Source organism: Myiozetetes cayanensis, unplaced genomic scaffold, assembly GCF_022539395.1.
Source record: "Myiozetetes cayanensis isolate MyiCay16 unplaced genomic scaffold, myiCay2020 scf1, whole genome shotgun sequence".
Classification (NCBI taxonomy): domain Eukaryota; kingdom Metazoa; phylum Chordata; class Aves; order Passeriformes; family Tyrannidae; genus Myiozetetes; species Myiozetetes cayanensis.
The window spans coordinates 132518636-132543247 of record NW_026086604.1 but is presented as its reverse complement, the minus strand read 5'-3'; the positions used below and the strand labels follow the sequence as shown (position 1 = coordinate 132543247).

At 38.1% G+C, this 24612-nt stretch overlaps 1 protein-coding gene across 16 annotated transcripts in view; it reads left to right on the top strand.

Moving 5' to 3' along the window:
* The window catches only part of NEBL (nebulette), a 245879-nt gene that overhangs the window by 90631 nt on the left and 130636 nt on the right, over positions 1–24612 (top strand). For 8 of the 16 annotated variants that reach the window (XR_007630107.1, XM_050325472.1, XM_050325380.1 and 5 more), the window contains exons 1-3: positions 18842–21308; positions 22980–23536; positions 24368–24487. Coding sequence is in view for 2 of the 16 variants with exons in the window: in XM_050325495.1 (XP_050181452.1) it covers positions 18728–18835 (108 nt within the window). In the remaining 14 variants the exon portion in view is untranslated. The other 8 variants (XM_050325495.1, XM_050325484.1, XM_050325454.1 and 5 more) reach the window with 7 other exon arrangements.

Sequence of the window (24612 nt, the reverse complement as noted above, 5' to 3'; positions counted from 1 at the left end):
GCCCCTATTATTATCCCCTTTTCTCTATTCTACAGTCTGGGGATGAGTTGACTCACAGAATCAAAGCCCAAGTTGTGAATTAGACGAGAGAAAAGGTATTCATAAATGAGAATGATTCTGTGAAGGTTCTGAACATACTGTATCTGTTATTTTTTTCCTATTAAAATTTTTTCTCCTGCCCCATATTAATTTTTATTTCAGCTACCTTTTGTTTCTACAGTCTTCTGTTAATGATCCACCCTTCATTTTATGTTTCTCCCTTATCACACTTTTCAATCTTTTAACTTTTTCTCTGATCTCTTCTAAAAAGAATTTTGCATCTACTCAAATGACATAGTTATCTATCAAACTCATAGCCATTTCATCCCTAAAATTTTGTTCAAAGGTTCATGTTTGCTTTTGTAAAACAAATAAGGAAAGCTTTCTGTTGGACTCTTTTTTTCTCTGGAAACCCTTGGTTGTTGAAAGTAATTGATTGTTATGTCAAGATGCAGTGGAATTCAGCTTGGGAGGATTGATTATGAGCGTAAAGAAAAAGACTCCATCTCTGCTGATGGGTTACGGGGGGAAGGGAGATGAAAAAGAGAAGAAAAAGCAGGAGAGTGTGGGAGAAAGAAGAGGTTATGAAGAAAAACTTTAAACTTTTAGACATCTTAAAAATGGGCCTTGAAGGATTGCAGCAAACAGACCTTTTTAGAGGATGTTCTGTATTATTGCTAATTATTGGGTGATAATTTTATGCTGATGTGACACAAGTTGGAGAAATAGCTACAATGGAGCTAAATCCATCTTACATTATTCACCCAGTTTCTCAAGTGTCCATGGCTTAATGTGTATTAAACATTGTCGTAGTGTTCCTGGCTTATTAGGGAGAGGTTATTTTGAACCCTTTGCAGAGTTAGGTTTTGTGATGTGAATATCATTTATAATTGTAATTAGTTAAGGCTATGACCTGTGCTCTCTGCCACTTGATAAGAGAAGACCAAGCATTACATATGCATTTGTAACCTGTACATTTAGGACTTTGAAATGGAGAAGTGAATGACAAGAATTTTAAGTGTGGCTTTTACACTGTGTCTGTATTGTTTTCGGCAAATTAAAAATAGTTAGTAGATGGTATTTCAGAATGTGTTGCAAAAAGGTGTCCAGGAGCAAACTCTACTCCTGCCTTCTGCTTTCTCCACATTGAGGGTCAGCTAATGTGACTGATGGCTCAGCAGGGGTCTGAGAAGCCTTTCACAACCTCATCTAGACTTCCCGTGCATCTCAGTATGGATGGAGGTAGCACATCTGGCAGTATTTGCTTTGAAGCAGGAAGCGTGAGTTTGAGACTGTGGCACTGCCTCCGTTTGACTGGCTGGCAGAGCAGCTTAAGCACGTGAAAAGCAAACACTGTATCCATTCAAAATGTGGCTGAGCATCTGTAGCCATGTACACTCCCTTGAATTCCTGGCAGACATTCCAGCTGAATCAGCTTGAATTGCACCTGGCACTTATATCGTACTATGGTAAAAGGAACGGGTTGACCTAAACGCCACATTTGTGTGGATTTAGTTATGGAACTCTCAATAAAATCAGCAATAACTTTAAGGGCTGTATATCCCTTTGGAGTAGATAATATATGCTGTGCGTGGGTAATTTTTGCATTTTTCTTGAGGGGAAAGAATAGTGTCCTGTTTTGCTTACTTAGTCTTTCTCGGTTGAGAGATACGTATGTAATTACTGGAGTCATGGAATTTCTTTAGTGTGAGCTGAAGGAATCATAAAAAGGCTCATGGGAAAGATGGTGTTTCTCTGGGCTCTGCTGAACCTTCTTTGACGTTTAAAGAAGCAAGATGTGGTGTAGAGTTCACAGAGGATTTCAGGCTGTAGTTAAAAGTAAGTTGGAATTTGTTTGACCTTTTTCCCTGTACATTCTTTTCAGAGCATTAGGTGGCTAAGGTCAAACTGAAATGTGTCACTGGTCAGTGTCTGAATTTAATTAGTAGGCAAGGACTTGGAGAACTCTACAGTACAAAATGCTTGATCACCACCTTCCCATTCCAAATAAAAACACAACATGATCTGTTTGTGTTTTCCTTCCACCAGCTGGTGCAGTTTTCTTGATTTTGTTTGTTTCTAAATTTAAGGTTTAAATATGGGAAATGTTACAGAAAACTGTTCTGCCACCAGGCTGGTTACTCAACCTGGTTTATGACATCTGTGATGGTTTATGTGGACAGTCACTACTATATATGTTACACTTAATGACAGAAATTATGAACAGTTTACCCTATCTGCTGAACTGATGTCCTGACTTCCTAGTCAAAATTGCCAGCTTTATGTTGATTTATAGCTAAATATAAGAAAAATGAAATTCATATATTTTACTCTTAAAGAGACAGAGACTGTTGTAGATGATTATGATGTATTGTGATATAAATACCCACTGACACTTAAAAAAAGGCAATACTTTCTGCTAAGGCAATACTTTCAACTAGTTGAGGATGGCTTTCCTAAGCCAAAACACAGTAGTAACACTCTACATCTTGGTAACAAATATGTTTGCAATAACTCAAACATTTTTTTCCTGGAATTCAGCCTGTCTGATTTCTTTACATACTACTCTCAGCATTTAAAATGTCAAGCTTGAATAGCTCTGAGAGAATGACATACCCCCACTTTAAAAACACTTTGCAAAGAATTTTTTTACATGCAGTCTTTTAATGGTTATCACATCAGAGGGAACAGAGGCAAGATATGTGTAGGATAGGCAGTTTTTGTAAAATAATCCACATTTGATATGCATCAATTATTTCTGTGTTACCAAAATGACTCTATATAAATCTTTGCCAAAATGCAATTTAGATAAGACTTTTAACTCTTAAGTCTTCAAGTACTTGGTAACAGTTATGGCAACACAGATGTGTCTAATTTTTCCCCTTAAAACTGGAGTATCTTTTATATTGACTATTAAAGAGTAATAGAATTGGAGATGAAATTTAATAGATTAGTTTGAAATGTATAATTATGCCAGCATTGTCTCAGGTAATTTTCAGTTCTTTTTCCGAGCTGTCTACATCATCACTTAGTCCCATATTTTTTGTGCTGTAATTTTAAATTTTTTACTCACTTAAGCAAAGTGATGAGTGGCTGAGAAGAGACAGACCTTCTGTTAACCAGTGTTTCCACAGTGTACTCATGATTTGAATAGAGTACATAGGGTATTGAGACTATGGTGCTCTAATTAACACTTAGTGCTTTTGGTAAAAGATGCCAATGCAGCATCCTCAATACCAGATTTGAACTGGATTCCCCATGGATGCTCTGGGGATGCAGCCCAGTGGCAGCGCTGCTGTATTTTCAGGGTTCCTGGTGTTTATTGGAGGTTCTTTCTCACTCTGTGCCTGTGCACTTTGATCTCTATTCAGCAGGACTCGTCTTATTAGCATGAACTAATAACAGCCTAGTTGGCATTTACTAGTAATTAATAATTTCAGAGGATAAAATATTTTCAGAAATTTAGCTGGCAGGTGGAAATGGGCAAAACAAGTTTGCCTAATACTGTGCTGATGAAAAGAAGGAGAAGTTAATCAAAAGAATTAAAAAAAACCAATAACTCGTGGCAGAGTCATGTTTAATCTTCTTAGTGCACAATGTGATTGTGATGACAAGTTTATGCACATTTACCATGATAAATGGATGCTATTCTTTGATGGCAATGATTACATTATACATGTTGGCATTTATGGGATGTCATTGCATTTTTGTAGCACATTCAGTCTTCTCACTGTGTTTGCATCTATTGTTTTCTCTGATGGCTGGAATAAGACCATGAAGTGGCAGAGGACAGAAGCGTCTCTGGTTGCTGAATTACCTCTCTTCAGTTTTCAAGTTAGATTTGTTTACTATAGTTGTTATTTCTGTTTCTACTTGATTGTTTATTTCAGTTCTAAAATAAAAAAACCAACACTTTTGTGCCAAAGTCTTAAACTTTTCTTGGAAAATTAGTAGATCAGTAATGACCAAAAGCAACCTCATGTAATTGTCTACTGCATGTGAGCAAACAAGATGTTTTTCATGGAGGCAGATGAACCTGCAGGTAGTCTTTGCTCTACCCACATCTGAAAAATTAGCCTTGCATACACTTTATATTTTAAATAACTGATCTTCATTTGGGAGGATAACCACCATCTGGAAGCAATGACACTTTAGAGAAGATATAATTTCTTTGTTCAGCTACCACTATCTTGGACAAAAAAGTTCCACGTGAAATTCAAATATAGTTTCTATTTAATTTAATTTTAAATTACATATCAATAAATGTGGGTCTTTGGATTGGTCCTTTGTAGTCATCTACAACTCTGGCGCCACTGCTGTTTCTCTCCTTCCTCTAGTTTTTATCTTCTTTGTTGAGTTGCCTTCTTTGTAATCTGTACATTTTTGGCTGTTTCTGCTGCTCTTTTACTATATGATATGTGGAGGAACTGGAGGGGAGGACAATGAGAAACCATTAGCAAAAATATTCATGTGCAATATTACAAGCATTAAAGTAACTGCTGTTTAGTTATAATTCAGGATGGCCATGCCTTTATTTATTTGTTTTTTAAAATGATTTGCCATGCGTTTCACACTGTCCATTTGCTGGCTTTCCTTTGGTTGATGATAGCTTTTATTTGTCTAATTGTGTCTATTTTAATAGTTAACATTTCCTATTTCTGTCTCATTTGATGCTGGTGCTACTAACAAAGAGAAAACTGAGACCAGATGGTTGCCAAACAGTGAAGCCACCTGGTATTCTAGCAATGCCAAATATATTTTCCCCTCCATTTTTCTTTCAAAAATTACTGAGATAGGTCCAGGATTTTTTGAGGGTTCCAGAATGCTTGCATGCAGCCAGAAAAATCCTAAATCTTAAATTTATCTTTGCAATTCTCATCTCTGCTGTTCTCCTCTTTCTTTGGTAGCTCTCTCTCATGCTCTCTTCTCATTGTATCACCTGGGTCTCCCACTTGAGTTCTACACTGCTGGCCCTCAGGCATGTGGTTTGCAGACCTTGCTCACTGAGGAGCCTCTGAGGCTGAAGGTGAAGGCCTGACCTGACCACTGCTCTCTCCATCACATCTGCAGCCACCAGCGCTGCTGGGGTGGAACGGGGGGCTCCATCGCAAGCAGAATCCCTGCCAGGGAGTGCTCCAGGAACTTCTCCCCAGCCCTTGGGCTATTAGGAGTGTGTAGCAAACAAGTGGAAAACCCCCCGAAGAGCAGGGTGTTTTGGATATGACAGCCTACGGTTTGCTATCTGATGCCTTCTTGATTTGAGTGCCAATTCTGAGCTAACGCTGTTGTCAGAAGAGTGACAGTGTGAGCTGGGACTGACATGATCATAGACTGAGGATACAATAGTGCACACACAGTGCACAGTTTGCTCAGACTGGCAGAAGTTAGACTAAGCTAACCAAAAATATTTTTTCTTACAACCACGCTCTGCTCCCCATGCCAGTGCCGTATGCTGATATGAGCTGCACCATGTGTGTGGTGACAGACGAGCTGTTTGAATCTGTGCTTCTCACACATTTCAAGAGTCTGGTATAGGCAGTGCCTGTGTCAGTATTGATACATCTCTGAAACAAGCAGCGTTAACACACCATACTGACACAGGTCTGGGTCAGGGAAATGGAGTGTAACTCCTCACTTAGCTGCTTCTCGTCCTCTGCATCTCTTTCTTTCCTCTGTTTTTGTAGCTGGTTTTCTGATTTTTCTGACTCTGCTGATTTTGTAGACCCCAAATACCTTGAATGACACTGACACGAACCCCTGGGTGCTGTGGCTCAGTGAGTATAGGTGTTCATCTGAATACCCTGGTTGAATTTTGGCAGAGAGAACAGCTGTCACTATGTTGGCTCTCAGCAAATACCCAGCTTACTGCAGTATTTAATGGCTCTAGACCTAGAGCACTTTCCTAGGAGCTGTACAAATTCAACGCAAAAGAAATTGTATCTGCCCGAAAAGAACTTACAGTGATTTGACAGTGATTGTGGCAGCATAGAACTGTCTTGTCAGAGCCCTCTGTCTTGTGATGAGCATATGGTGTCTCTATTTCTTTACTTACTCTCTTACGTTATGTACCTGTTTCCAGCATGTTCTGCAGATGTCAGAAAAAGCAGATATCCTTCCTTTGGTAGGTTTTGAACTTCACTGTTGCTCTACCTGTATTGCCTCGCTGCTAACATAACCTCCCTAGATGGCTGCAAGCCATTGAGCAGAACAGTCCCTTTCAACCACTGACGGCAGCTGAAGCTGGATTTTGAGAAGTCCACATTTCTGCTGGTTACAGTAGATTAGACATGGTCCTATTACAACACACACAAACCAATTCAGCAGTGGAAGATCTTTCAGGGAAAATATATGAGTGGCCTCCTTTCAAAACTTCCTACACTTTGGAAAATGGAAAATATTCCTTCATAATCATTCCATCAGGCAGGAATTATAATATGTGTTTAAGCCTTGTGATTGGAAAATAGTGGAGAAAAAAAAAAGTGTAAAAACAATGTGGTGGAAATAATGCCCTTAAAATGCCTGCCCAAAGTTAATCCTATTTGGTCTGTTTAAGCAACAAGACATATTGATTCAAGTGTGCTTTACATAGGTCCATACATGGTTTATGCATGGTCCTTTACATAGGTCCATACATGGTTTAAAGTACAAGTGTGCTTTACATGGTCCATAAGGTTGCTTCTTTTGGTTTTTCTGTTTTGAAGAAACAATGTTTGTCTATCAACTTCTATATTATATTAGAATTAATTTAGCAATATTTACCATTTTTCAAAATCTGTGTATTGAATTTGACAGGAGACCCAAGGATCAAACTTAGTGCTGCATTTTCTCACAGCAGAAAATATTAAACATTGTCAAGGAGAAGGATATAATTGTTTGAAATCTGGGAAGTTTGCATCTAATCTCTGTAATTCAAATAAGTATGTTGGAAAACACATTATGTAATTGCCGAAGTTGTCTTTTCTTAGTATGCCAGTGCATGACGGTCCTGTAGGCTTTGGATAAAATTCTCTGCAATTAATGAACATTCCAATACATCTTTTATTCAGCCAGTTATATTTGTGCAGGCTGGCTGTATTACTACTCACAGAAGCTGTATTTACTTTCTGTAGAATATACGTCCCTGCGCAGGTGAATTAAACAGGCCAGACGAAAATCCCTGTTGCATCTTACCTGTAGGATGTTTCTGTAGGTATTAAAAAGCGAATATAGCATACTGACTGAAGACTTTTTCCTTCTAGATAAACAAATCTCTAAAAAGTATCCAAACCACATCATATCCAAGAAAATTAGCATCTTTCAGAGGGTTTTTTTTGAAATTGTGTACCAGTCTTCCTATTTCCTTGCATAGAAATGTCACATACTCTTTGTATCACTATTGTCAGACTTTTTCGGTTACTACTTTCCCTCCCCTAAAATAAAAAGATTAGGTTCTACTGGGATGGGTGAATTCATCCTTATTGGAGGTAAGAAAGAAAAATAAACAGCATTGGAATTATGACAAAATTTCTGAAATCAGTCTCCTTTGTTTCACAGGTAGAAGGCTTTAGTGATAGAAGGCTAGTAGTGATAAAACTCATCTGTGTAGATGTTTTCAAAACTTTAAAAGCAATCAGAAGGTAGGATGTCTCAGATATAGGAATGTCATTTGTCTTTTTTATAAGAGGCAGTGACCTCTCTCCTAGTTTTCCCTAGTCACTAAAGAAAAAAACCCAACCCCAAGCCTGTGGCCTTTAGTGCTTGGAACTGAAAAATAATTGATCTCACTATACATTTCTAAGGAAGTTTTGAAGAAGTAGCACGGGATAGCATTTAAATAACAAAGACCCTTCTTTAAATTCTCACCTTCTCTCCACTCATTAAGGGCCATTTAACAAAGGGAGCAGTTTTTACAGCTGGGGTGATTTGCAACTGTTCTCTCTCTCTTCCCTCCCTCTCCTCCTGCTCACTCATTATTGTTAGCTAACATCTCTGATAAGAAATGGGAAGTACAGCCCCTGTCTGCTCCTTTGGAATGCCTGGTCTTTCTTTTCTGAAACAGTTGTGGTGCTTTTTTTTTTTTTTTTTCTTTTTTTCCCTCCAAACAGGTTTCATTTAATTTCTGGAGTAGTTCCTCGAATTTGCAGACCCTTCCTTTTCTTTACACGTTTTTTTTCCCTGTCTAAGCAGGCCCTGCTGCTACACCCCACTTTTTTTCTCTGATCCTACCCCAGCCAACTGTCACTTTTTAGCCTGCAGGGAACCTTCTGGTACTAACATTCCTGCCTTGTTTTTATTAGAAGGGCATCTCTCACAACATATCCCTCGCTGTTTGAAGCAGAAGTCATGTGTATTCAGTAGGAATGAATAATGGATGTATTTAAAGGGTACCTTGCCCTTCTCGTTCCTTTGCACATCATAAATAACCTCTCTTTTAGTTGGGTTTTTCATATTGCTCTACAGGCATAGTTTGAAAAAATCTGGTGATTCAGCTCTCAATTTAAAAACCACTGTTGTATGCAGCTGAAAACTGATCCACGCCAAACTCATTACTGGCATCTGTGTGCAGCTCTAGAATTCTGAAGATTTAGGAAACTTTACGCAAATTTATTATGAAGTAAGTCACAAAAATATAGCATCACAGGAGATGTATAGACAACATGATGGGGCGTGTTGCAGCTCTTGATAGAGTTCATCTCATCTGGCTTTAGTCATCTTTTTAAAGATATCTTTAGGTATCTTCTCAAGATACCGAAAGATATTTTAGGTAGTTTTAAGTTGCATTTTTGCATTTTAAGGTATTTTCAAGATGTTTTAAATATAAGTTTTTTAAATATCTTCTTCAGATGAGCTGAATTGTTCTCTAAAAGCGTCCTTTTCTCTCCACTCACTGTAAAAATGAGTTGATTAGTGAGGTTGTGTGTCAGTGTCTGTGTTAGTGACATCTGCTTTTTGTTTCTGCCCAGTTGTTGCCATCTGAGGAGTTCCCCAGGATAATGGTATGAAAGAATAAACTGAATTTAGTTAGAAGTTTCCTAATAACTGTAATAAACTTTAACTGAGGCTCCCAAAGAAGATCCCAAAATTGAAGGCCAGGCTTGGAGGATGATTTAATTGTCTGATCTCCATTTAAGGATGTTAAAGTGAGAGTCTGAGCAGCAAATGTTTTTGATTGGGGCAGAATGAGGGAAATGGATATATTTTTATTGCTCATTTTACTTAGGTAACAGACAAATGGAATGGCCTAATTTCCCTGTTACTGTCAACACTGAAAAACTTGCCCCAAGTCACCATGTTCTCACTGTAGGACTTTCACCTTTGAGTATGAGGCTAAGATTTTTTCATATGTATCCCTTGGGTCTTGTAGTGTCAGGAGCCTCGAACAACTTATGTCTTTCTCTCATGAGTTGTGGCAGGACTGGGATACAATTCCCAATGAGCACAGGGAAGTGGGAACTCAAGCCAGGAATTCTGGAATCATGAGCCTGCATCCTCTTTGTGAATGAGGTAGATTTACCAGTGCAAATTGTTATAGAGGCAAAAGATTTGGAGATATTGGAAATTGTAAACTCAGATGATTCAAGCATCACTGTTTGCTAAGAAAAGACAGTCAGAACCAGGCTGCAACACTGATTCTACAGGTGGCCTTTGGCATCTTCTCATCTCACTTCTTGTGGCTGCAGTTTTGGAACTGTATGAGTTTCCTGTGTGTCTGTTTCTCTCTGCTTGTTGTTACCATGATATTTGAGAGACTGATGATGTAAACATTAGATTTGCATTTATAGGAGGTTGCCTACATACTGAATTGTTTAAGAAATTGTTTCCTCTGAGTGATTCACCTTATGGACTTCTCCAAAGGTTAACATTTGTAGTGATTCAGTTTTCTTTACAGACACTTATGATAGTTTTGGGAATTTTAGTTGAGACAAAGTATTTTCTGTATTATTCCCCTCTGCAGCTGAAATTTCTTAAGAATATCTGACATTCAGAGTTGAAAATGAAAGTATATTTTTAACATACAAGGCTAAACTGTCCGTTATGTATTTTATGGTCTGAAACTACCTTTCTTACATGTGTCGTTTTGCATTCATCTTCATTTCCTTTTCACTTTAAAATGAAGAACAAAATGGAGAATCTTCAGTCTCAAAAAAAGGGTTTAATGTCATGTTCTAGCTAGACTTTAATTAAACTAATCTCTGGGTGCTAAGCTGCAGGTATTAGCTGGAAATTAATTTTACTGATTTTCCTATTTTTTTCCCCTTTTTCCTTCCAACTTTTGAAAAGGCAGAAAGATAACTTGGAAGGCAGAAAAATTTCAAGAATTTCAGAATTTGTATGCAGTTAAAGGGAAAAGATAGGTAGCCTCTCTCCCCTAGCCTTGGTTTTACAGAGACAAAGGAACTGACTACATGGGACACCTACAACTAATACGGTGTGCAGTGGGCATGGATTTTGCAACCAGGGTTGGATTGCAGGTTCCCACTTGATATATCATTTTTTCTAGAAATAAGCAACAAGTGGCACAGTAAACACTTGCAAGAAGCTTCCATAAGAACACCTAAAGCCAAATGATCTGTTAACTCTGTGGGATAAGTAATGGCTGGTCCTTACCGTGGAAATAGACAAGAAGAGCTGTAAGATGATGAGACAAGAGGATAGTGTCGTGGTCTAACGACAGATAGTTACTCATGTGAGTGGTATATAAGGTGCCAGCTGCGTGGTGTCTGAGTGACAGAGAGACCCCAAGTTTGGTAAGCCGTTAGCAGAGGCCAGAGGGTATAATTGCACTGAGTTCCATTATTTTCTGTGATTCTTGTGTGCCTGCACATCTGTATTGTGCAAATCTAGATTTTTTTGTTTTCTTTTCCTCTACACTTTGCTCTTAGCTGCGTTCTGGTGGCTCTCGGTTGGGTTCATTTTAGCCTCTCTCCTGCTAAAGCAGTGAACATTCCCTGATTTTTTGGGCAGTTGTTCAGAAAAGTTTTAGAGTTTTTTTTTTTCTTCACATGTCACGTTCTGGATTCTCTTGCCCATTAATGTTTGTTTTGGTTACCTTTTGTAGCATATGACTACAACTTGTGTCCTTGGTCTGTTATTACAATTTTCTGAAATCAGTCTTCTTTACATCCCTTCTGTGGTTGATCTTCTTTACATGCCATGCTGTATTTTTTAGTTCAGTTTTTGGCTTGATTTTTTGTGTGAATATTCTACACTCTTTGGACTGATATGAGCCTGGTGTTTTTTGGAAGATTTATTAGGTAAGTTTTAGAAGGTTTTATTTGGTGGGGTTTTGCAGGGACAGGAACGTTTGCTGTTTCCTTTTGTACACCCCCTCCTCCTCCTGCCCTGAATTGCTGTTGTAGCTGCCTGCCTTTTGTCTGGATATGCATTTTTGTGTTGCATCTTTTTGCTACCCAATGTGCAGATGCCTTGGAGCTCTGCTAGTACTGTGAGCCAACTGCAGGCTGCATGACTGTGGTTTGCATGGCGCTGAGCCCGAGCTAACACATCCTGCCTCTCAGCAGGGCTTGCTAGCTCCATGTTGATGACCCAACCAACCAGCATTTATGTATTTTGTGTCCACCTTGGACCGCAGGCATAGCAAGCTCACGTGTGCTTGTGATTTTCTGCATACTTCCTTCAGAGCACACAGCTCATGAGTTCATAGTTTTCCTGGTGATCGCCTGACCATTTCATTTCACCGGTGATGAAAACAGCAAGACAGGGACTGTATGTTTAGTTCAGGCCCTGAAGATAAAAACAATACTCCAGGATTTAGCAAATCTATACATGAGACCTTAAAATGTGGGTTTGGGTTTTTTTTTTTACCCCCTCTATGTCTGATAATTATCTCTGGAGCAGTTTGCTGTCACTGATTTCATTTTTGAGGGTATTATTAAAATCTGTGGTAATTTATCAGGCTGCATTTGGATTATATATATCAATATTTCATTTTCTGCCTGGAGATATGGTAAAGTCAGCTCTATTTCTGTTGTGGTAGAGTAAGAAATCCTTCACCTCCCCAGAATTCTGTTCCTTGGAGTCCAAACAGTCCGAAGTAGTTCAAACATAGCATATACCAAGTGAGAGGGAGTGGACAGAAGATATGACAGTGTGTCTCTGTCTTGAAAGTTACCACCTCGTATCTCCTCAGCTGCAGTTCTACGTGGAATTTGTTTACTGCTTCTTAAAATGTGGATGCAAAGTTTGTTTCACAAATTGAATGGATGATAGTCACTGGTGGAAATGGGGGAAAATCAGCTTGTTCTGAGACTGGCTGGTTGTATTCTCTGTGTGTGCAGCCTTTGGAGAACGTTAGTGTTATGTTTTAATAGAAAAGCATATCACTGACTTCCACTGTGCTGAATAGCAAAGCAAGGTGCAAGGCACCTGAAAGCATGCTTAGTGGCATAAAAATAATTTCTTGGGCAGAAGCACCTAACTAGTTTCAATGTAAATGATTTTTGATGGAGTGGAGCCTAGGCAACAAACCTAAAATCTAAAACAAATCTGAAACAGTATCAGATTGCACTTTCTTCAGTCGTAATTTTCCTTGGATCTGGACTACTGTTCACATGCTGTTGTGTGGAGGACTCCATATTTTCCTCATTCTGAAATTGTTGATCTCTCACTGCCTCCAATCTGCTGTCCCTGCACGGCCTGGGGTGTGGAACACTTCTGTCCACGCATTTTTTCTGAGCCACTCACATCATCTTCAGTATAAAGAGACCACATTATAGAGACATTATCTCCAGAGTTACTATTTATACATTTTAATTTACACCCATCCAACATTTTAACTGTTCTGATGTGGATTCCAAGATTTTTGTTTGTTAGAAGTAGTTCCCTGGTAAAACTGCAAAGGTCTTCAGGAAATTACAGAGCAGAGATTTGCCGATGGTCAGAGACTTGCTGAGGCTGTACTTCAGAGGGTAGCACAAACAGACTTGCCCGGTATTTGAATGATGTATGTAGAAAGACATAATATTTAATGATAGTGGTGGCACTTGAAAATTTTTACTCCATATAGATTCAAAGGTTTTGCATTGTCGGAGTATCGACATTTTCAGCTTTAAATCATCTTTGATTAAGAAACTTTCTTCTCTCAGAAAGTTTCAACTGTTATGATGAATGCTTCAGAGATGTGAAAATGGCTTTTTTTTTTCTATATTAAAAGGAAAAAAAGATCTAAAACTTGACTTTGTGCAGTCTAGAGACCACTTGAAAAATTGCAAAATGCAGTCTTGGAGGATTTTTATTTTGTTTTAGCTGAGAAAAGTGATGAAATCTATAACTCTGCAGTCCCTTTTTCCAACAAAACTCATTCATCAATGGCCTTTTACGAGTTCATGGCTCCTTGAATTCCCTAAGGAATGTCCAACCTATAGCTTCCAAGTTTTGTGGACAGTTTGGTCTGCCCTATGGGCTGTTCTCCGTTTCTGCATTCCAGGCAGCTGTTTAGATTTACTGTGGGCAATAATTCTAATGGAGTGACAGTGGGAAGACCATGTTTTACCGCTATTAGGAGAAGCAATGCTTGGCCAGATTGGGTCTTAGATGGAACTTAGATGGGACTTAAATGTACCTCTAATACAAGCAGGAGGTTATTGGGATGTTGAGCCATAGGCGGTGTTAGGACACAAAGAGACAAACTATACTATGAAGACTGAAACCTACCTTTTGTCAAATAGGAGAGTGTTTGGGATCCTTTATAAGAGGGATTAGTCAACTAAACAAAAGTCTTACTGAGTTTAGGCTAGAATCGTTCTTTACATTTGATTTACCTGTAGACATTTGTTTCAGTCGTGTTCATGAAAACCTAATTTACAGAGTAAATTTTTTCTATGTCTTGCCATTAGTTTTGTAAAAAGTAAGATAAATCAAGACAAAATGAACACACTATATGCTCTGTGAAATAAGCAGAACCAAACAAAGACATCTTTGCCAAGATGTGCCTCTAGGACCTTTACTGTGGGAGAGGATTTCTTGCCAGTCTGTGAAAACCAGTGTATTAGCAGATGGTGACCTTTGGGAGGTAGTTGTGTTTGCTGGCCACAGAAGGAGCAGATGGCTTTGGGCAAGCCTCAAACATAACATACTGAAACAAATTCATAAATATTCACGGTGTGGTAAAGACTGTAGGTCTATGAAGATTTGTCTCAGGGCAATTGTAGGTGTGAGGGGTCCTATTTTCCCATTCTGCCTTGCTTATTCCTTCCTTGCTGGACATGAGGCATGATGATGATGCCAGTCTGTGGGGCTATGCAATGTGCCAGAATAAGGAAGGAGATTTAACTACACAGCTACCTAATCTGTACAGGGAAGTGGAGAAGGGACTGTACAGGAAACAAGCTTTAGCATTGCCTTAGCTTTTGGTGATTTAATATTTGCTTTGTAGTAGCTGAGAAACTTTTCGATAGGGATGGGATGGATAAGAGTATGAGGATCCACCATACTGAATTTTTGCTCTGTTTTTTTTGTTTGGTGTTTTTGGACTACTGTGTCATTTGTTCAACTGACGTGTACTTCTGGTATTGCAAATGAGTCTGGACTAAGTGTAGGTGCCAAAACCCCCAAGAGTATAACCAATCTTTTAAGCTCCATTTATGTTTTCAGAGTATTTTTCCCAGGAAAAATTAATCTTGTTTTGCTAATAGGTGGCTTTGCTGCCAAGTACCAACTGAATCTGTGAAAAAAATAAGCAGCATTTTCTTAGTGTAATATTTTATGTATGGATGCCCCTCTGTCCTTCAGTGTAAGATGGTCCTTCTGGCTTCTTCATACTGACCTCATGAATGGATTTACACAATCCTATCTTTGGGTCTCTAAATGAGATGACATGAGATGTAACATCTCTTGCTGATGTCACAAATCTGAGAAGTTTGATTTGTTAAAGATCTGTTGGATCACTTACTCCTTTCTCAGACTGTAGGTCTGTGCAGAATTACTTCTCATGAAGTATTTTCTCTCAAAACTTTTTCATGTATGATGATTTATTACCGTTTTATTTCTAATGTTTATGCCACACATTGTCTCTCAAAGGATCAATTTTTCAGGGTAGTCACCACTGAGGGTGCTCTGTATTTGTGAGACTGCACTCAATTTTGGAGCCAAGAGGGAAGCATTATGAACCGCTGGCTGGGATTTTGGTGAGGAGTTGCTGAAAACCATCTTTGTAGGAAATGACTGCATTTATGATTCAGTCCTTAGGGGTTATTGATATTTCGATTTCAAAACTAAGTTTCAAGGGGTCCTGTTTGGGATGGGTTGACCATGGCTGGCCGCCAGATGCACACCAAGCCACTCTCTTACTCTGTCTCCTCAGCAGGACAGAGGGAGAAAATACAATCAAAACTTTTTTTTTTTTTTTTTTTTGTGAAAATGCAAGGGCTGCACACAGAGGCAAAGCAAAAGCCAAATTTATTCTACAGGCAATGTCCAACCACTTCCTGGGAAGTAGGGCCCTGGTACAAATGATTGTACCATGTACAAATGATTTCACTGAGGTCCACTCTCCCCCTTTGCTTTTTTATTGAGCATGGTGTTTTATGATATGTAATATCCCTTTGGTCAGTTTGGGTCGGCTCTGTCACCTCCCAACCCCTCACACACCCCCAGCCTACTGGTCTTTGGATGAGGGTGGGGATGACTCTGTGTGACCACTGCTCAGCAGTAACCAAAGCACTGTTCTACATACAAATTCAAAGTGATTTTTACAGCTCCTATACAGAATATTCTTTTCTACTGTAAATTGGTTTAAAGCAATTAATTTGTATTTTAATCCCAGATTTTGTAGTTACTAAAAGTTTTCAGGTCAAGCAAAACTTGAAGTTTTAAATTATCTGAAATTGGAGGTTAATCAGCAGTTGTTTTGTCCCCTCTTCATTCATATTAATTCTTGATACTAAATAAGAGTTTTGTTTGGATCCAAGTTCTAAATGACTGATGATGTCTTTATTATTTCACTTGATTAATTTTCTGGAAACTGAGGTGTTTTGTCTTTTGAATTTACACTAACCAGTAGTTTTACTGGGCTACATTTCACAGAGTGGTTGTCTTCATGAAACCTTATGTTTCTTTGTGATTTTTAAAACTCAAACCTACATTTTGAAGTTAGACAGCAAAATCCAATAATGCATATATTAACTCAACTAATGTTTTAAATAAATTTTTTTATGGTTTCAGAGTAGCTACTCTGAGAATTATAGTTAACCTTACTCCTGTGAAGTGATTTATTAATAGAGAGTAGAAGCCCTTTTTATCTGACTGAAGGATTAAAATAATATTAAGTTAAAACTATCTAGTTCCCTCCCTTTCTTCTTCTTCTGTTCCTTTGTAAGATGAATAAAGGTCATTTGAAGTTAATGGCTAGAACATTTGGAATTAATGGCAGGAAATGCTATTTCTAAGAATAGGTAATCTCTCTCGTAGGCAGGGCTAAGCCCATTTCTCATTGTAAGATGTGTTCACTTGCTCATAATTCTGGTAAACCTTAAACAGTAAGGCTGGGCATTTCCATGTCAGCTGCGTGCTTCAGGTCAAATGTGGAATTTTTATGCAAAATACTTAGCAGTTTCCAAGGCTGAGACTAGAATAGACTTTTGTTCCCTTGGAATTATTAACAAGAGGTGCTTTTTTGTTGTCGTTGTTTTTGTTTCTGTTAAATTGTTTAACAACTCAGTTTTCTTAACATTTAGGGCTGAGGAGCTGAAGCTTGCTGAAATAGAAGTCTTTTGTGTTAGGCATGTGTGCTTGGCTGTGGAAGTCTGTCCAATTTTGATAAAGTTTCGTATGACTTCCAATAAACAAAGTTTACAGATACTTCCAAGACCTCTTTCTTAGCAGCAGGCCTGGAATAGTATGTTTAAGGAATCCTCTGAGGGTTGGTGGGAAGATGGAGAGTCGTTTGGTAGAAGGAAGATAATAGGCAACAAAAATTGGAGTGCCTTGGGTAAAGGGATTTAGCAAGAAGGCAAGGAGAGATGGACTAGAGTAGTTTAGAAATTCAGGAGACAAAGTGATACCTGAATACAGTGGTCAAATGAAAGGAAAGGTGCAGAGGGATTGAACCTGGGGGAGATGAACAGAAAGGCATGGGCCAGTCAACCCATGGTTTTCTCAAAAGCCCCAGTGTAAGTGCTGTTTCCTTTGAGTCAGGGTGGTGTGAAAAGATTATACTTGTGTGAAATCTACAGCTAGCTCTAAATGTGGAACACAGGAAAAATGGTTCATTGATCTGGTCATTTATTGCAGTGTCTCAAGGATTTGTGTGATGGGCTTAAGTGTGAGGTATATACAGTGATATATGCTAAAATGACATTTAAAGAAAAACAAAAGTTATTAACGTACTCATCTAGATTTAGGATAGAGAGGACAAACGCTATTCTATCGCCTTCTGAAACTTAATGTTCGTGATCTAGAGGTATTTCTTCCCGTGCATGACATTAGGTACTTGCTTGTGAAATAAACGTAAGCCAACCTCCAACTTGGTACATGTACTGGATGCTTACTGGTTATCAGTTGAGTGAAGTAGAATCCTGTTTTGTCTGTGCTATTGCTCTCCCCAGTGCTGCAAAATCTGGATGTGTGTAGTGAATAAAGCAGGAGACACAGGAAGTAAAAGGAAGCTTATATGGGTAAGGTAGATGAATCCATTTGGGGAGAGATGGGTCCTGACTCTGCAGAGTTTTGTCTGTTGTTCAACAGTGACTTAATATTTTGCAGATTTCATCTTGTTTCTTTATGTTGAAACTGAGATCCCCAAGACTGATTTGCAGAAGTACTGGGGATTTGTAACTCAAAGTCCATAATTTGAACACATTCAACTCTTAGGAATCTGAGAGTGAACACCCTGAGACCCCTGTATGTTTTTGGGAATTAAGCTTATTTCACCTCAGATTGCATGTTGCCCTAGAAGAGTGGATATTGCCATTCCAGGATACATTATGAAGATTGATTAATGGCTGTGATGAGAACTATATAAAAGATCCTGATGAAACCAATATTCCTGCCTTGATGGTAGGATTTGAATAGTGTTGTCCAAAAAAAGACACAACTGCATATGGAATCATCTCTGTTGTGTAGAGAATAAAGCAGGAGGCCTTGTCAAAAGATATGTCAAAGAATGACTACCTGATTAAAGACAATATCTGAATGCATATGTGCAAAAGGGAAAAATTAAACTTGTACAGGCAGCCATTCCTTAACTTACCAATGTTTGATTTCATGATATTCTGAATACTCTTTTCATGCAGTGTTTTTTAATGTGTAATTTATGTTTCAACAGGGAAAGAGACTGGTAGAGTAATCATGAAGAGAGGGTGAAATGTGAAGCTATGTGTTAGAGGACCTCCAAGTTTAGTTATAAGTAATTTTTCTGTGTGGGTATAGGTACTTGCTTGATGCTGTGCTGGCATCTATAGTTCTGTGGTAACTGCTCTGAGAATGCAATGACCACAGACTGATCTTTCCACAGTTGCAGTATGTGTTGAGGTGAGCCTGTGGCACCCCCAGAGGAGGCAGTTGCTCAGGCAACTGGGGAATTTTGTCCAGTTACTGCCTATCTGTCAGTGGATGAAGGCAGGCTTCTCCTTTAAAGGCTGAAAGCCTTCTACAAGTGCTTTATTTACAATAAAAAAGAATTGCTAGATTGCTAGGGGCACATTATGGAAAATGAAAACAACCCTGTTCTTCTGTATTTTCTATTCTGTAGGTAAAATACAAAAGAGACTTTGAAGAAAGCAAAGGAAGAGGGTTCAGTATTGTGACTGATACGCCTGAGTTGCAAAGACTGAAAAGGACACAGGAGCAAATCAGTAATGTATGTGACTGCTACCTCAAGTGGTTGTAGATGGAGAACTAGTGTGTCTAGGTGTGTTTGTTGGTGTTTCTGATGAAGTCTGTGTGAGTGAAGAATGTGATTTTGGTGATAGATTTGTGTATGTCTGATTTTGAAGTGTGTAACTGCATACACCATGGACTTGTACAGCACATTGGAAATGTGTGTTCACCTCTCCAGCTTTCAGCTAGTATGCTCAAAGTATTTTCTTTATTAAAACGATTTGACACTTTTTCCTTTTCTAATAGATTTGCCAGCGAGTAAGAATACTTTGGTAACTTTTAATTTACATATAAATATATAAATTTATGTAAGTTATACAGTTTTGTCTCTTTTTTAGCAGGGACTGTAAAAGTGAAAAAAAATAGGATAACTGGCAAGATGGAGTTTTCTAGAAGCAGATAAAATTTTGGTACTGAGTTTTAAAAGAAAATACATGCAAGACAATGTTTTGCAAGATGAGAAAGAAATGGCAAATAGCAAAACATAATGTGTTTCATTTGCTTACAGGAATGAGATTTTTAAAAATGGGATTTTGTCTAACTTACTATTTTCTTTTTTATTTTTTTTAAATGTATTTACTGACTAACTTTCACTAGGGAAGTTATTAGTTTGTATTGTATTCCCTCATAACAGGTTTAACACTGTGTGTGAAGGAATATTAGGTGATATGTAGTGCAAGTAATGATATATATGAAATAGGTAAGAACTAGTGCAAGCTAGAAATGATACAGAATCAATACTATTAGCTTGTCTTGGCTTTCCTCCTGATCATTCTTCTACTTCAAGAACTTGTCCCCAGTGGATTATTTTGTGAAAATATTTGTGAATGATTCTCTGTGGTAATAACACTACAGCATGGCATCAGAGACACCCAATGTAAGTATGATCAGAAGAAAATGATGGAATTTATTTACTTGAAAGAAAAAACTTTTTTCAGGTTTATATATTGTTGGAAAAAAAAAAGTCAGTGAAAAATATTAGTTTTTCACAGCAATGGAGATGTATTATTCTTGCCAAAGCATTGACTAGTTAAGATTTTGATGTCCAGAGCTTCTTAGAGGTGAAAAATTTGGGCTCATTTCCTGGAGCCTTGCCCAGTGGAGAGGACAGTTAGTTTAAGAGATGTACAAATGCTCCTGTGCATAGATAAGATGAACACAAAAGCTCGTCTCTTATGTTCATGCTGGGTTAATTGAAACTACTGGTTTGTAAGAGAGCGAGATGTATTCTACAGAGTGGCAAAAAGCATGGCCATTAAGAGTTCCATTTGGGATCTGGGAAACTTCAACGAGTCCCTGGTTTTAATCAGCTGTATTTTTTATTCAGACCAAGAGCGTAAATTAGGTCCTCTCGTGACCTACATAGCTTCCTCAAGCAAGAGTGATTCTTTTGCGTGGGGTAGCTCTGGAACGCATCAAGGAGATGAAATGAGCAATGCTCTGATGAATACTTAATCCCTCACACGGGTCTGCTCCGTTAGGAGAGGTTGAGAGGAGTAGCCTGCAGCAGTCCTGTGGTGCTCAGTTTAGGATATTGGCATGCCAAAATTTAATTGGATCTCCCAAGCCCAGTATCCTCAACATCAGACTACAGAATAGGATGACACAGCTCACTTGCATGCTCTTTATCTCTCTCTTGTTCAAAGAGCACTGTGTTTTCTGTTGTGGGAAAAGGAGATGTCAAAAACAAGTAGTTCTGTGCCATGGGAAAGAGCTTTCTTCCTATCTCAAGATTTAAATGGATCAAGGGGGTTTCTCTTCTAGCGGAAGACCTTGCTGCACAACTTATTGTACTGTCTGGTTCTTGAACCAAAGAAACCTATCTGACTTTTCAGTCTCAGAAATAGCTTTTTTAAATGTGAAAAATGGTTTTATTTCAGTTTTATTTCTGGGGTTTTTTTAGTGATTGCATGTACCACTCCTGCCTCTTAATTTCTAACCACCCAATCTTAACAATGTAGAGTTGTTTTCTTTTCTCTATCTATGTAACTGACAGAGATTCCAAGTAATGAGCTCTATTATAAAGAATTAATCTTGAAGTATAAAATGGATTTTCAAAATGTGCATGATAAAAGAAGTTGCATTTAATTTCTGCTTATGCTTAAATAATAAATTCATTTATAACATTATATCCTAGAAAAATAATTCTGCATAGGGCACAACTTGAATCTAATTAGAAAACTGCTGTATTATAGAAATGCATTCCACACAGAGTAGTTTCTGTATTTATCAGATAAGCAGTATACATCATGGACTAAGGATCTAATTAAGGTTTCAAGACACTGAAAGGTAAGCACTTTAATAATTCTAGATTAATTTTTCCATATATAGAAAAATGGAGGAATGCTAACATATCTGTTCATTTTTCAGTTTTGTTTTGATTTCACCTTGAAGTGTTAGATACTTCTCAAAGAGCCTATTTGAACCAAAATTGTAACAACTTCATTGAAGGGGTAAGTGAGCGTAGTTAATTGTGTAGATATTCTTGATAAAGATAAATAAAAAAATAAAACTAATGATAACAGATGTTAATTAGCATAAATATTTTTTAAAAATTGTCTTTTTTTTTGTCCTGATATTAAGTTTGGCATCATACAGGAATATTAGCACAGTGTTCTGACTTTTTAAAGAATTTCTTATGCTATGAATATAAACCTTGTGAGGAAATAAAAAATCATGGAAGGAGTGGAAGGAGAGTGGGTTGACAGAGGGTGTTGGATTTTGGTTGCTATTTTGCCACCAGCAACCCTACCTCTGAAGACTTAGAGCTGAAGTTACGGAATTTATTTTATGTCACAGTGGAGGTATTAGGACCAGAATGCAGTTTCTTAGAAAAGAATAAAATATATCCAAGTATCTCAGGTTTTTTTTTATCATTAAAAGCCCAGTTCTGGAGGGGTACTACATGCTTTTAGCACTGAATATGTAGTCACTACAAAAAATGTATACTCTTCACACAGAGAAATGTGTATATTTTGTTAAAGGACCTTGCAGTGGTTTTTGTTCGTCTTGAACTTTAAGAGGATTTTCAATATGAATATTCTCAAAATGAGGGTATTTCTATGGGTGGTTTTGCAAATAAGCTAACTGCACTCTGGTTTTGCAAGGAAAAAGTTAAGGTGGCAAAAAGAACAAAATAATTAAAGGTGATGGCAAAAAGAACAAAATAATTAAAGGTGATGGCAAAAGATTATTGACCTGTCATGACACTGGCTAAATGAGGAAGTAGGAACTCAATATAATAATATTTTCTTTAGGGAAATGGAACACTTTCAGTGGTTTGCAGCAATGAGCCGCAGCTTACTGCCACTGCACTTTTATGTCTAGCTATATGAGTTGAAGCATGTGTTATCCTATGTGAAATAAGCTGCTCTTTCTTAAATCTGTTCCTGGTAAATGTCTGCAAAGTATAAAAGAAAACAGGTGTCCATACGAATTGATGGAGTGAGAAGCTTTCATTAAGATAAAGGCTAGTGCATGGATAGTAGAGGTTGCTGCCTTGGTTGTATGGCTCAAAGGATGCATGGAAGCTTTCACAGTGGTTGCCCTGATTGCTTTGAGAGCCCATGTAAAGGCATTTCTCACTTCCATATTAATGCTGTTATGAGCTTAAATCATGTAGAAGCAAGAAGCACTGCACATCTGTGCCCTTCTTCCCTTTGAGAACTAGCAAAATGAAGTAATACAGTTCATTTAATTGTATGTGACTCGTTTTTCCAGTAGGTTTGGATTGTATATGAAATGAAAACTGTATTTATAATATATATATTTATAAACATATTTATAAATATATATGTATTTATATAAAAAGCATCTTTCCAAGGTATCCTACTTTGGTGAAGAAGTTAGAAAGGACAGTAGAGTTAGTGAAGGGAAGGTCACTGAATCACCCCCCTATGGGGTAAGAGTGTCTCCCCCTTGTATCAGGACTTGAACTCCTCACTGAAATTAGTGAAGCCTCTATTGGCTGCAGAGAGAGAGCATGAAAATCTTGAAGCCTTTTTGAAAGTGTTTTACGTGAATTTTAATGAGAAAAGCTGTTTATTAATTGCCTTTAAATGTCTGTAATGAAATATGGTGCATGATGTTGTTGGTTTGTTTTGGTTTTTTTGGTTTTTTTTCAGTATCAAGGGTCACATTCTACCACCAGTCAAATTTATGGAGCTTCAGGGATGCAACAGAGAGCAGGGTTTCCCTCATAATTTGAATCAACTAAACACAGGCTATCTGGAGAAAGACACAAATGATAAGGAATTGTCAGATGTGACGAAAATATGTCTTCAGTAGCAACTAAAGCAGAACACAAAACATATTGCTACTGTAGTTGGGCACATCTGCATATCTGAAATTAGAAACTGTTCCTAACAGACAGTGAGCCATGGCTCCCTATTTGGAAGCTATTGGCAGAGCTGTTCAACCTGTTTACTTGCTCAAACATAAAATGATCTCTCAAATTGCTAAAACAGATTGTAGAGAAAATTGGCAGGAGGAGATGTTAACAGGGCCCAGAGCTGCATTTGCAGGATTTGCAGTGCAAAGCCTGCAGATACTTGTCTCCAGTGGCTTCTTTTCCTCCATTGAATTGAAGTGAAGAGAAGAATAGGGAACAGGAAAAAATAACAGCAACATCGATGTCTACGTTTCAACCATCCATCAAACCAACCATCAACGAAGAGACTGGGTAAGCATGTTAAATCACACATAAAAAGACTATATGCTGCTCTGGGCAATGCTGGGATTTTAACTGCTTCTGAAGTGATTCGTACTTTATTTGACTGTCCTTATATTCCTAAGCATGACTTTTATGTTGTTGTTTTTCACTTGGAAAATAAGCCTTTAGTCATGTATGACAATTGTGTCTACTAACATAGATGAAAAGCGCTTGCTGACCAGTGCCTGAATTGCTGCATGTCCATGGCATGTGGGTTAGGCTGGATGCACCATGGTACCGATTACCTTCTGCTCCCCTTGATTCCTCTGACAGTTTTAACATGAACTACAACTCTAAGAGCTGTTCATTATTTGGTGTCCTGTAGGGTTAATTCCACACAGCTGCACTTCAAATATGCTGCATATAACTCACGTGATTAAGCATCTATCAGTTGCCTTCAACAGCATTTTTTTCTGGCTGGAAACAAGGAGGTTGAGTATGTAATTCCTATTGCTAATACGAGTGTATCTCTTCAGGAAGGTGGAGCTCCTATTGCTCTCCTTTGCAGTGAACACACATGCATAGATTCACATCCAGCCTTGTTCCTTTTGTGGATTGATCTTCCAAGCTTGCTTTGTATAGATACATACAAATGGAAATTCTGAGAAGCCCCAGGTCCTTTGACTTTCTAATATTTCTGTATTAAAGTTTTTTTGACTTCCCATTTCAGTAAGCAGAAATCATTCTGCCTTTAGAGTCCTAATAAATGCTTTAGAAATGACATAGCAAAAGAATCACATTATTTTTCAATGACCATGAGTAGCTTTTGCAGATTTTTATATAGCTTTCATATTTTGTAAGCTTTCAGAAATTGAGGGGCAGCCACATGAGGAGCGTCGGAATCATTTCATCTGTTCAGCCTGGAGAAGACTGAGGGGAGATCTCATTGCATTGTACAACTTCCTTGTGAGAGGAGGAGGGGTAGGCACTTATCTCTTCTCTTTGGTGACCAGGGACAGAACCTGAGGGAATGGCCTGAAGTTGTGTCAGGGAAGGTTTAGGATGGGTATTAGAAAAAGGTTCTTCCCCCAGAGGGTGGTTGGGCA